Source organism: Nicotiana sylvestris, chromosome 3, assembly GCF_000393655.2.
Source record: "Nicotiana sylvestris chromosome 3, ASM39365v2, whole genome shotgun sequence".
Taxonomy (NCBI): Eukaryota; Viridiplantae; Streptophyta; class Magnoliopsida; order Solanales; family Solanaceae; genus Nicotiana; species Nicotiana sylvestris.
In genome coordinates this window covers 122,826,733-122,839,314 of record NC_091059.1, presented here as the reverse complement: position 1 = coordinate 122,839,314, position 12,582 = coordinate 122,826,733, and the positions used below count along the sequence as shown (strand labels likewise).

Sequence of the window (12,582 nt, the reverse complement as noted above, 5' to 3'; positions counted from 1 at the left end):
GACCAACTCAAAATAACACCCCTACGGCCAAAGGCCATCATCAAATAAAAAATTCGACCTTGCTCGAATCATTTAATATTTGACCTCGCTCGAATTACAACGGGTTAACATTTCGAGCAACTCGAAATAACACCCCCACGGCCGAAGACCGTCGCCCCAATTGTTTAATCTTCAGCGTCGTTCGAATTGCATGACATCCAGCATCGCCCAAATTACTTTATACAACCTTGTTTGAGTTACTAAGATCTACGGTTGTCTACGACAAAACATCACACTAGGATGAAAAAATAAGGACCCCTCGCAACAAACAAAAATAACAATTCAGAGGTACACGACAAAAGTAATCGGTCCATTACAACTGGATATATTACAAAAGTTTTTCTTACAAAGGGCTCAAGGACGCCCTCACAAAAACAGCGAAGCGAAAAATGAATACAACAAAGTCCTACGCCGCGTCATCCCCCATGGCATACTCCTCATTATACCAAGAATCGGAGGCAAGCCCGTCGGCACCATCATCATCAATATTATCCCTGTCAGGCGTATCGGGGTCGTAACCACAAGACATACGAGTTGCACATGCTTTAACACGCACATCCCGAAGTTCTACCTCAAAAACCTTCCCATTAGCCTGAAGGGACTTGTATACGTCCAGTCGAGCCTCCACATGGACCCACATCTCATATAATTCCCGCGACACGACAGGATCAGCCGAAGCATGAGTCGTAGAGGGTTGCAATTGTCGTCGTACATCCTCCGCCTTCAAAGCATTAACTTGCTCGTTCAACACGGACAACTCCGCCTCCAGATCTTGGATACGTTCCTCAAACCTCACTACCTTGAGCGTGGATGTCTCTATCTCATTTTCCCGTTCAGATCTACAAACGCGAAGGGCGTCTTCCAAAGCCGCTACCTTAGAGATGGCAGTCGCCCTATCCCTTTCAGCACGAGCCAATCTATTAGTCTTAACACTCAGCTCGCCTCTTAGGTCGATAGCCTCCGCCGCCCTTCTATCAAGCTCAGCAGTTAAGGTAGCCATCCGTGCTTGAAGGTCGACATTCTCGGCCATCACCCCCTTGCTCACCTCATATTCATCTTCCTTGGCCTTAAGAGCCGCCTCAAGTTCACTACATCGAGCGATGGCCTTCATCAGCTCTTCGTCCCGCTCTTTCAGCACTTCGACCTTTTGCGCCAATAGTTTCTCCTTCTGCTTAAGCCCGTCATGGAACATCTGAAAATCGCTGTCCTAAGTAAAGAGATCGGCCAATGCACGATGCTTGGTGCAGTACTCCTTGTATTTAGAGCCCACTTTCCCAAAAACGGTCGTCTTCCGCCTATCCCTCGGATCGCGCTCAATCTCCATGATGAGGGTCTAACATGCAGAGGAAGAAAAGCTAGCTTAAATAGATCAGGCATACATAATGAATTCAAAAACAAAAAGAAGAGGGAGGGTATGACCGATCACAAAAGGATACACATATAAAGCACAGTATCCTGGTCTATGGACCTCCACAAGGTCTCCCCCCAGCTAGAACCATCTCGACATGAGAAGGAATATTGTATGTGGACCGGAGTTCATTTATGTGAGTTGGCCCAGTCTCAGAGATCACCGGAACGGGGGAAGGGGCAGGCTCCTTGTGGAAATCATTCCTGGTCATGGGGTTTCTGGGGAGTATCTCCTTTACGGTGGGGAAACTATCTCCTTCCTCAACCGCTACACCCTCGCTACCTGAAGGAGGGGCCATAGACAACAGCGTGGCGTCGGAAACCTCATCACGTGCATGGTGGGTTCGGGCATCTTGGTAATAAAGGGAGTGCTGGTGAACCTAGAATAAGTAACGGTGACTGAACGGAAAAACAAGAAGCAGAGCTACCGGAATTGAGATAAAAGAACTAAAAAAGATGACCAAAGGAGACAATACATACACAAGAAAGGAAATGGCTAAAAGCTTGAAAAAATAAAACCTGCACCTATTTATAGGATTGGATGGCGCGAGAATCAAAGCGGAAGGCTGCCAATGGCGCTAAAACCAAAGTGACAAGCAATCAGACGCTATCTCGGGAAGGTGCGTAATGATGACGCATGTGGGATTGACGTAATATCTCGATAAAATACACCAGCCAGGGTTCCGTGGAACGCATCTTTCTCTCGGCCTTGGCCAAACCGGCATAATTCAACAGCCAAATTCTTTAACGAAAACGGACGATGTCCGCTTATCAAGGACGTGCAGAGCCACGACCTCAACAAGCGGAGGGACTAATTGTGTGGGTCCAAATTTGGCAACCACGACAACAAATAAGCAGGACATGGAACGAGGTCACCACAACACAACGACTGATGGTCGTCGTGACAAAGGATGATGACCAAGAGAGGTCAGTCGAAATAAGATAGTAACAAAAGTTTGAACTTAGAAAGAGATAGGAAGAATATGCCTTTTGGATATTTTTTATGTTGTACTTATTAGGGTTTTTGGGGAAAATGTCCTTTATAAATAGGAAGAGCTGGTGAACAAGGAGGGTTTGCCATTTTTTTAAAGAAGAGAGAACATATTGTAAAAAGGAGAGAAGAATATACGAAAGAATTGTCTTATTCTCTTTACTCAAGCACATGATGTTTAACTTTCATCCATAAATCTCAAGATTCTACATTCACATCTGCTGCATACCTTTTTACATCGTCAGAGAGGGGAGGCGCCTAATCACATAATCATTGGGTGACAATCCCTTTATACTATAACTCTTGCCATTTCTGTCATTTATTGCATTTCTAGGATATTAAATATTTTTCTAATCATAAGGCATTGAACATACTTCTTAACACTCCTATACTGTTCTCATTATATCTAAATCTTTTTCCATTTGATCTAGAGATTATTAAGTTCAACTGAGATTCACCCAATTAATTTGTTATTAATTAGTTTAGCATTTGTTTGCTCAAACACATTTATTTATGGTGTAACTACACTTCTAAAATTTAGACATGCATTATTTTAATTTTTTTCTTTTTAAGTTTGTGCCATTTTTTTTTTGGTGTGAAATCTATTTTTTCCCAGCCAAGATTTGCGACAAGCTTGGCCAGAAAATATATATACTCTTTGGACAGCTCCGACATTCTAAACCGTAGGAAGAACAAATAAATGAGAGATATAAGGGGGGAAAACATATAATTAGAACAAATAATTATTGACTATGTGTTAATTAATATTTGTAGGGACAGTATAAACTTTACACAATGTAAGTTGCAAACTAAATCAGGTTTGAGAGAGTTTTTAAGTACTAAACATTCTTTTATTATACCTTATAGTTTTTATATAGTTTAATTTCAAAAATTATATATGTAATTTTTAATTGGTAAAATTTAACAAAAAAAAAAAAAAAGAATCCGAAAAATTAATATAGTACTTGAAACTTTATAAATTGGTCAGACTTGGATCCCGCCCTGGAAAAAATAACAGACCGTATTCTCTAACTTCTTTTTAATTTTTGCCTTCGATCTAAGGAACTGAAAGTTCAACAACAAACCCTTTTGCGTCTCCATTTCCCCTTTCTTCTTCTTCTTCTTCTTCTTCTTCTTCTTCTTCTTCTTCTTCTTCTTCTTCTTCTTCTTCTCAATCTCCTCCAAATTTCTCTCTCTATTTTCCGGCGAAGTGTGCAAATGGAGAGGGTTTTGGTGAGAAGAGAGAAGCTTCGAGCCTGGATATTCCTCTTCCTGTCGGTTGCTTATTGTGGCAGGATGACGGCCTTAGCGGCTAGATCTGAGAAGGAGATTAGGGAAAGGTTTTACGGTAATTTAGTTAATTCTTCCGCTCCCGACACTAACGACGGTACTATTGCCAAAATGTTCGATCGCGTTCTCGAGAAAGAATTTTCTGAGAACGATCAACCTGAAGGTAAGGTTTCTCCATTTTTCTCTTTATTTTTTTTAACCTTTTTTTTATTTTCTTCAAATTTTGTTTAATCACTGGTTTCAAGTTGATTTATTTTCGTGTGGTATTGAAAATAGAATACAAGTTGATGTTGTGTTTACGGTCTGTTCATGAGTTCATGACAAATTTACTTTCAGTAACTAAAGAAGGTACATCTAAAAATATTCTTAATGGTACCATTTTTGTGCCTGGTTGATGGAGGTTCTGGTAATTGATAGCATATAATGATATATTATACACCTTTTGATGATGCATTAATGTCTTATGCTCGATTATTGATAAACAATCTCTGCAAAATAGTGAACTAAAGGAAATTGCATTGCAGTTTGTGTGATGAAATATTTGATCAATCATGTTGCTTTTGTCACTTGATTAGGTTCGGATGGGAGCAGCTTTAACAGTACAGTGGCTGATGAGAAAGTAAGCTAAGCGACTAATACTTGTCACTGATTTGCTTTTTGATCATGTTAATCATTATCTATGATATTAAGATCAATAGAAGATTATTTGTTGAAGCTTAGGCAATACAAGAAATGCTTATTTAGCGGGTAGAGCAATATGCGTATTTTCTTTGCCCAGAGTGTGTCAAATTTGAAGACATGCATATCCATTCAAACTTCAACATCTGTTTTAAAGTTTATCAGACTGCCAACAAGCCCAACATTATGACATACCTTGTCGCAGTGTGACACTAGTACAATTTACTTTTGGTTCTGGCCGGTGGTTCTTTGCTCTTTTTATGAAAAGTTTACCTTTCTTTCTAATAGGGAGTGTTGGAGACTGTGGCCAAAATTACCCATGAGAAGATCAAGAAGAATGAGACACAACAGACAAAGTAAGCAAAGAAGTTGTAACCAAAATAAATCACATGGCTCTCCTGGCTTTGGATGAACTTTGCTGAAGTTATTCATTTGTTTGTCCTTTTTGCAGTGACACTAGATCATTCAAATTACAAGATGTTTTTTCCCTTGAAAATGAAGGTTCTGATGATGTAACTACATTGATTGACAAAAAGGTAAAAAATCTGTGCTTGAATTGGTATTGGAAACATTGGTCAATATCTGTAATGTGTGCTTAACTAGCTCTTTTTATACTGTTTTGCTTGATGGCAGGACAATGTGTTTGTCATGTCAAATAAGAAATCAAAATATCCAGTGCTTCAAGTTGATGTGAGGTTGATGTTAATCCTTTTCTTTCTGGCAATATCGTTGATGAAACATAGATATTTGGGGATTTTCATCTTTATGTAGTTTTCACAGCTAGTGACATTTAGTTTTTGCTAAAATGTGTTTCTGCAGACTTATCTCAGACTTGGTGGTGGTTATAGTCTCTGCTGCCATTGGTGGAATCATCTTTTCTTGTTTAGGACAACCGGTTTGTCTTTTGAGAAGCTTGTGAAATCTTCCTTGGTCGATTATGATCTTCTGTGCTTATAAATCTAAATATCAATTAAACCCTAGTACTAAACATGTTTAATCATGATTTCCTGTGTTAGGTTATCGTTGGTTATCTTCTTGCTGGCTCATTAATTGGACCAGGGGGTTTGAAGTTCATCAGTGAAATGGTACAGGTATGTAATCCACACGGCTTATGAGGAGCAATCATATCTGCTTGTTTGTCATTAATGGCCATGGATGAAGCAACAATGCAATCTTGTAATTTGGTACTCTTGTCCATGTGGACACTAAAAATGTTAACGGACAAAAAGATATACATGAGTGTGAAGTGGAAAAACAGAACGAGTTTTGTTTCCTTCAGTTTCTTTATTTGATGAAGAGAGATGCTTTCTTTTTGTTTGTGCGTTTTCTTTGGGATGCTTAGAGGTTTGTTGTTCAAGCCAATTCTCATTTCTTGTCATATGTGATACCATTGTTGGTTGCCAGTTAGTATGCAATCCTGGCAGCTTGAGTGCTTAACACTTCAATTAACAAGCAAATGCTCTTTGTGACTGGCTCATGCATGGTTAATCACTTTATATTCTTTAGTAACGTTCATTCATCTACTCCTACATTCCCAAGGTTGATATCATTCAAATATAGAACAGAGATTTCCATATCAGTTTTAGTATACTAAACTTCTCTTTTTAGGTTTGTAAATCGTAGGCATGCGTCTTCTTTTTTGTCTCCATCTGCTGTTACAAGCAAGCTAGTGTCCCTGCTATTTCAGGAAGCCTTTGTATTTCTCCAGATGGTACTAGTTTCCTTGTTGTTCTAAGATTTTGACTGCTTCATAATTTGCTCGTTGTTTAGCAAACATTTCAGATTTTCATATTCCAGACTTGCACAGATACCCAGATCCTCCAAATGAGAAGAAAGAGACCAAAGAACTTGATTCAAATGAAAAGACATGAATGTTTTCAAAATCATGTTTGGGTTTGGAAAATCATTTTGGTGGAAGAGTTTTCTGATTGAGTGCTTGACTTCCTATCTAGATTTTCTGAGAGACTAAGAATCACATATGATATCCTAGCATTTACGAGTTAGGGTGTCTAGTAATGTATATTACCCAGGTGCATATTTAGGTATCTTAAACTTCAGATTTGACTTGAAGTAGTTTTTGCAAATCTTAGTGAGTATCGAGCAATTCATCTTGTTAACTAAAAATAGCCGTACAACTTGGAGAAATTATCCTTGTATTCATCAACATGACATTAATCTAATAAGCTTATGCAACAAGGTTTCTGCAAACATTGAATATGTTCGTTCTGTCGATTGTGAATAGTTGTTCCTGATAAAATGCATTATTTCACGTACTGCAAAAATAGCAGAACCTGAGGTGCAAAAAATGGAAAGGTTTTCAGATATTCTTTTTGATTTTTGGAGTTTGTGGGAAGTAGGATAAATAGATGTCCAAAGGGTTGTCTAGAATGGAGTTATTGCATGCTTTCATAGTTGGTGCAAGTTATTGGTCTTTCTGTTAGTATTTCTTATGCATACAAGACCGAATTTTTGTTACCTGGTTATGGTATATTGGATAAAAGGTTGTCTGGTTGATTGTGTTGGTGTCTGTCATTCATATCTCTAACAGAAGAGCATCTAAGATTGGTCTGAAATGGAACATTATGTCTACATTTGGCTAAGCACGTTTCAAGCAAAATGCTGCAGTGCTTTTGGCTTCAAAAGACTAATATATTTGGCATGGATTGTGAGATGTGTATTATTTTGTTGTTATGTCCTTTTCCTTCTTTTTTTTAATTGTTACCTTCTCAAAAAAAAATGTCCTTTTCCTTTTTGAATAACGAGAGTTCGATAAATACAAGTCTGAAGTTACTAACATATTCTTGACTGAGAACTCATTGAATTATGACGTAATTGTGTGGGCTATCCTAAGCTCATCTGTTTCAATGTTGATTGTATTGCAGGTTGAGACTGTTGCTCAGTTTGGAGTTGTCTTCCTTCTATTTGCTTTAGGTCTGGAGTTTTCCTTGACAAAGGTGCTTTATATCATTCTATGTGATGCTTTTTCCATACAACTGTCAGAACTAATTTGAGAAAATATCTCGGTATTTCAGCATATATCTTTCATTACTTGGGGCAGTCTCCTAACATACTATCATGCAGCTAAAAGTTGTCGGTCCTGTTGCTGTTCTAGGAGGGCTGCTTCAAATTGTTATCCTTATGTTTCTGTGTGGCGTAACTGCAATGGTATGGCTCTGGAACTGAATTTTACTTCTTCAATTACTGATGCTTAATTATGCATTCTGTATTGGTCTGCAGTTATGTGGTGCAAACTTGTCAGAGGGAGTGTTTGTTGGTTGCTTCCTGTCAATGTCATCAACAGCAGTGGTATAATATAAAACCATGATTCTTATCAGTTTATCCTTGTCCTGAAATAAGGTAAGTCTCATTAATGATGTACTTTAACCATCTTAAATAAACAGGTGGTGAAATTTCTAGTTGAGAAAAACAGCAACAATGCTCTTCATGGTCAAGTGACGATTGGAACACTGATTTTTCAGGTAAAATCTGTGTATTACCAGACATCGAAACTTGTTTATTGGTCATTTCATTTATTCATATCTACATATTACAAGAAGGTTGGTCCTTTTTTTTTTATCCCCAGGACTGCACTGTTGGTTTATTGTTCGCTTTGCTTCCTGTTCTTGGAGGTAACAGTGGGCTTTTGCATGGAATAATCTCTATGGGAAAACTGTAAGCTCTTTTGGGAGTGCTTCTTTCTACGTTTTTTGTTTGAGTTGGCAGCAATTTGAGGCTTAGGGCAAGACTAAATATACTGTTTGCTCTGTCTAGGCTGCTCATCTTGTCCATGTACCTCAGTGTTGCATCAATTGTAACTTGGTCATTTGTTCCCCGTTTTCTGAAGTTAATGATACGGTTATCTTCTCAAGTGAGTACCTCTCACAGTCATATTTTCATTTATTCTTTCCTCCACATTCTTTCTCCCTATCCAATAATAGTTGGTCCCTTTATCTTGCATGGAGAGCAATGGAGAAAGTCTGAGTAGTTTATTACAACTGACTGTAAATATATGTTTCTCAAAGTGCGTCTGTCCTGAAAAACTTGATCAACTTTGACTAGTGATGAGATTAAGAAAAGAATGTTCAAATAGATTATTTTATCTTGTAGAGCAAGGTTTAACTAATAGTTTGAAATATGAAAGCTACAATAGCTGGACGGAAAGATGTCACACCGTGTCTAAAGTACAGATCTGTATTAGTTTCAATTACAGTGGAATGGTAAACTTGTAGTTAAGCAAATAGGTCAAATATCTGGGACTAACCAAATTGACGTCGGGTCAAGTTTTTTCTGGGATAAAGGTAGTAGTTGTATATGTAAGGTAACTTGTCACAGGCCTTGTGAAGACAAAAGCAATAGTGTAATACAACTTTGTAGGATTTTCTATTACTTATAATGTTTGAAGATGTAAATTGGATCTGATGAGTAGGCGGAAAAAGAACTTGTATCAAGTATAAGTGCATCGATAAGGGAAAGTTTCAGCAGAGTAAATCATTATAAGCTCCATTTGCTTTTATCATTGCCAACTTGATCATCATCAGCCAACCGAATAAGTACAGAAGGCCATTTATCTAACATTAGGGCTGCTGATTTTAGCAGTTTATATTATTCGTTAGCTGCTCCTTTAACTGTCAGACCTTTTTGGTTAACTGTAATGAGATCGGGCAAAATGAAATTCTTTCTTTAGGCTGTATTTTCTTCATTGAACGTCAGAGTGAAAGACCACTGTTCTGATCTTGATTTACCAACTTAACTGATGTCAGAACCCACCTAATTTAACTGAATAATGCAATGATGATTTTCCTTATCTAAGGAACAAAAAAGATGAGCTTTTGGCAGAATGGAATTAAACCTGTATCATGATTCCCTTGGAATCGATCATTACAATCGTGGGACTGGAATGAAATCTTGGAATCATGACTCTTTTCTTAGGTGATTCCGTAGTACCAAACCGACCATAATTGTTTGAAACTACAGCTTTTGTCAGTTGATGCCAGGATATGAGGCTGACAATAAATAGTTTATATGAATCAGCTCTACTGCATGTGTTTTTATACACTTCTGAGCTTCATGCTTTACTCCGTTTTTCCTTTTCACGTTGTTTGCTTTCTGAATTCCTTGTCATTTTCAGACCAATGAATTGTATCAGCTTGCGGTGGTGGCATTCTGCTTATTATCTGCTTGGGTTAGTTGGAACGCCGTCATAATATTCTTTACTAAAAATGGGGATATAATATATATATTCCTGAAACATTGTAAATGCATTCTGAAGAATTAGCGACTACCTAGTAAGCAGATCCAGAGAATACTGAAGATATTTCTTTTGATTCTTCAGTGCAGTGATAAGCTGGGACTCAGTCTTGAGCTGGGTTCATTTGTAGCCGGGGTTATGATATCCACAACAGACTTTGCACAACATACCTTGGACCAGGTATTGATTTATGATAGGATGTTTCTTTGCTCATGCTTTCATTAAGACATAAAATATAATGTAGACCATGAACAAATCTATGAGGCATCCTTACTTCAAAGTTCATTTTTCTATTTCAACTCACCAATCTTATGTATGTAGATATTGCTATGAGTTTTCTCATTTTTTCTGAACATTCTGGCATCTTACAACATCTTTTAACACAATGATTTCTGATTTGGTCATCCTCTTCTATTTATACTTTTTCCACTGATTTTAGAAAGTTTCTAATCTCTAAAGGATTTACTTCCCTTCTCTTTCATCATTCTATCCTTTTTCCGTCTTGTTTTTCCAGTAATGCTTGAGTAGGTCCCTCATTACTTAGTAAGAAAATTTACTATTCATCAGTAGCTGTATTTCTTTTTCATTGTTGGATATATGGAAAAAGAAAATATCAGAAATAGCTTTTTACTTGCCATTTTTGCTGTACAATAATGACAGACTGCATACTTGGAAGCATCAGACTATATTTACTTTAATTTTCCCAACTATGCTTGCGATTGTTAAGTGTCTTAATATTACTTGTAGGTGGAACCAATTCGTAATCTCTTTGCAGCTCTCTTTCTCGCTAGTATCGGAATGCTGATACATGTACAGTTCCTATGGACGCATGTGGATATCTTGCTAGCATCAGTTATCTTGGTTATAGTTTTTAAGACTATTGTAGCCACCATGATTACAAAGGTTTTTGGATATAACATTAGGACATCAGTTATTGTAAGTCATCCATCTAAACACTTGTTAGACAAAAATTATATTGCCTTATCTTTTATGAGTTTGAATGACTTTACAGGTTGGGCTTTTGCTTGCACAAATTGGAGAATTTGCATTTGTGCTCTTGAGTCGTGCCTCAAACCTGCATATTGTTCCGGTGATCTCATCCTACCGATCTTTTTTTCTCTTGTTATGTTCCTTATAGTTTTGGACCTTCCTCTTCATAATACCTTTTAAGAGGCAAAAAGGCTTTTACATTCAAAGCGCAACACTGATCTCCCCATGCTCTTCCACTTAATGTCTTAAGTTTATGAAATAAAGGAATTGCACTTGCTTTTGTGGAGATAGATTATGTGCTCCAGTGTTTATGTTGTTTTAAAGTAGTAAGATGGCACAATTTGAATTTATATTCCGATACAAGGTTAAAGGTCACCAAGTGGTTCTCTGATTTCGTTTTCAATCACAACTCTGCATGACAGTGTGTTTTACATGTACGTATAATGTAATTTAAATTTTCCCTAGTTGAATTATAAGCTTTTAATGTGTCAGTCATTGTGGTTCTAAACAGTAGATATATACAACTCTCCAGTCGGCAGTTTAGTTTCTTGATCAACCTGTAATTTTAAAAAAAGGAGACATTTGTCTTTTTTTTCCTGAGCTATGTTTTCCAGGCTGTCTAGATGTTATTAGTGTAACTGTTCCACGTAATGCCACCATTAACATTTTTCCCAGTGAAGATTAGCTTTCAAGAAAATTTAGAAGACCTCCTACTTATTTTTTTTTAAAAAAAAAAAAGAAAGAAAGAAAGAAAAAAGGCCCTAAAGAAACTCTGTTTGTTTTGCATTAAGAAACAAGTCTCTTGAATAACTGATACTTTGTGCCATATTATCTAATTTCACCAAGTACTTCATTTGTTCCACTCAAATGCCACTTTATCACTTCTCTTGAATTCAGCTAAGTTTCTTTTACATATACAGGGAAAGATGTATCTTCTTCTGCTCGGAACAACTGCTCTAAGTCTTGTGAGCTTCTAAATCTTCAAATTGCTTGAGGATATACTGCCGATGCTATTTGTTTCTTATTTGATGTTTATGATTGATAATTTTGTGCAGGTTACAACCCCAGTCTTGTTCAAGTTGATACCTGCTATCATGCACCTGGGAGTTCTTATGCACTGGTTTCCTGTGGAAAATATCGCGCCGGATGAGGTAGTTTTTCTCACTGGGATCATGGACCAATTGACGCAAACTTTACTGCATGGTGGCCGAAAATGCTGTTTTATTTTCCAGGTTGATGCTAATTGTAGATGAGATGAATTTTTTTTGCAGGAGAAAGTTTCAATGATCGAAGCACACAATAGAGTATTGTAACATTTGCTGTGATCATATCCAGTAGTATCAAAAGGAATGGCTAGATGGCAGAGAATTGTAAAATACCCAGTTTTGGCGGGCAGTAAATTCGATGTGCATTATTCAGCCTGAACTTATCAAGGATGCAGAAGTTAGATAAAGTTAAATTTGTTTTGTACATAAATATTCTTCTGCATTTGGATGTTGTACATATTCCCACTTTTTTGTCTCACAGAATTATAGCTTGATCTGAAAAAAGGAGATATACCTCGACATTTACAGGGAATGCCAAAGAAATTATCTGCCGTCCAGTTTTCTATCCTTTGGACTTCAAAAATTTAGAGTGCTTCAATTTAGGAGCATTTTCCAATTCCTTGCAATCTAAACTTATTACTCGAGTCGTATGCTTAAGAGATAGAGGGATTAGTATTTCCTCCAAATAAGCAAATCAAAAAGTAAAAGATAGACACCACGGAATAAAAGAAGGATCAAATGTAGGGTGACACTTCTAGGGATGGCAAATGGGCTGTTTGGGTTGGTCAAGATGGGCTGACTCATTAAATGAGTCATTGTCCAACCCTGCACAAAGTTCACTTGGGTTAAGATGTGCTAAACAATGGGTTGTAACCCAATCCGCCTAAATTGAC

General features: G+C 37.3%; 2 protein-coding genes across 2 annotated transcripts; one reads left to right on the top strand and one right to left on the bottom strand.

Moving 5' to 3' along the window:
* Positions 1-445: 445 nt before the first annotated feature.
* Positions 446-1,231, bottom strand: LOC138887965 (nuclear matrix constituent protein 1-like). Its single transcript, XM_070169758.1, has one exon. It carries the CDS (start codon positions 1,229-1,231, stop codon positions 446-448), a length of 786 nt encoding a protein of 261 aa, XP_070025859.1.
* A 2,216-nt stretch (positions 1,232-3,447) lies between these two features.
* On the top strand, positions 3,448-12,254 carry LOC104228717 (K(+) efflux antiporter 5). The gene is made up of 20 exons (XM_009781240.2): positions 3,448-3,890; positions 4,303-4,346; positions 4,694-4,761; positions 4,857-4,941; positions 5,039-5,100; positions 5,225-5,300; positions 5,422-5,496; positions 7,288-7,359; positions 7,487-7,570; positions 7,643-7,711; positions 7,807-7,884; positions 7,989-8,077; positions 8,177-8,273; positions 9,534-9,587; positions 9,738-9,833; positions 10,401-10,589; positions 10,666-10,743; positions 11,564-11,608; positions 11,699-11,794; positions 11,915-12,254. Exons 1-20 carry the CDS (start codon positions 3,656-3,658, stop codon positions 11,954-11,956), a joined length of 1,734 nt encoding a protein of 577 aa, XP_009779542.1. The 5' UTR covers positions 3,448-3,655; the 3' UTR covers positions 11,957-12,254.
* The last annotated feature ends 328 nt before the right edge of the window (positions 12,255-12,582 follow it).

Coding starts and splice junctions, on each gene's coding strand:
- LOC138887965 (XM_070169758.1), bottom strand. CDS start 1,231: ATGTTCCATGACGGGCTTAAGCAGAAGGAGAAACTATTGGCGCAAAAG.
- LOC104228717 (XM_009781240.2), top strand. CDS start 3,656: ATGGAGAGGGTTTTGGTGAGAAGAGAGAAGCTTCGAGCCTGGATATTC. Junction 9,588..9,737: donor TCTGCTTATTATCTGCTTGG/GTTAGTTGGAAC, acceptor TTGATTCTTCAG/TGCAGTGATAAGCTGGGACT. Junction 9,834..10,400: donor CACAACATACCTTGGACCAG/GTATTGATTTAT, acceptor TATTACTTGTAG/GTGGAACCAATTCGTAATCT.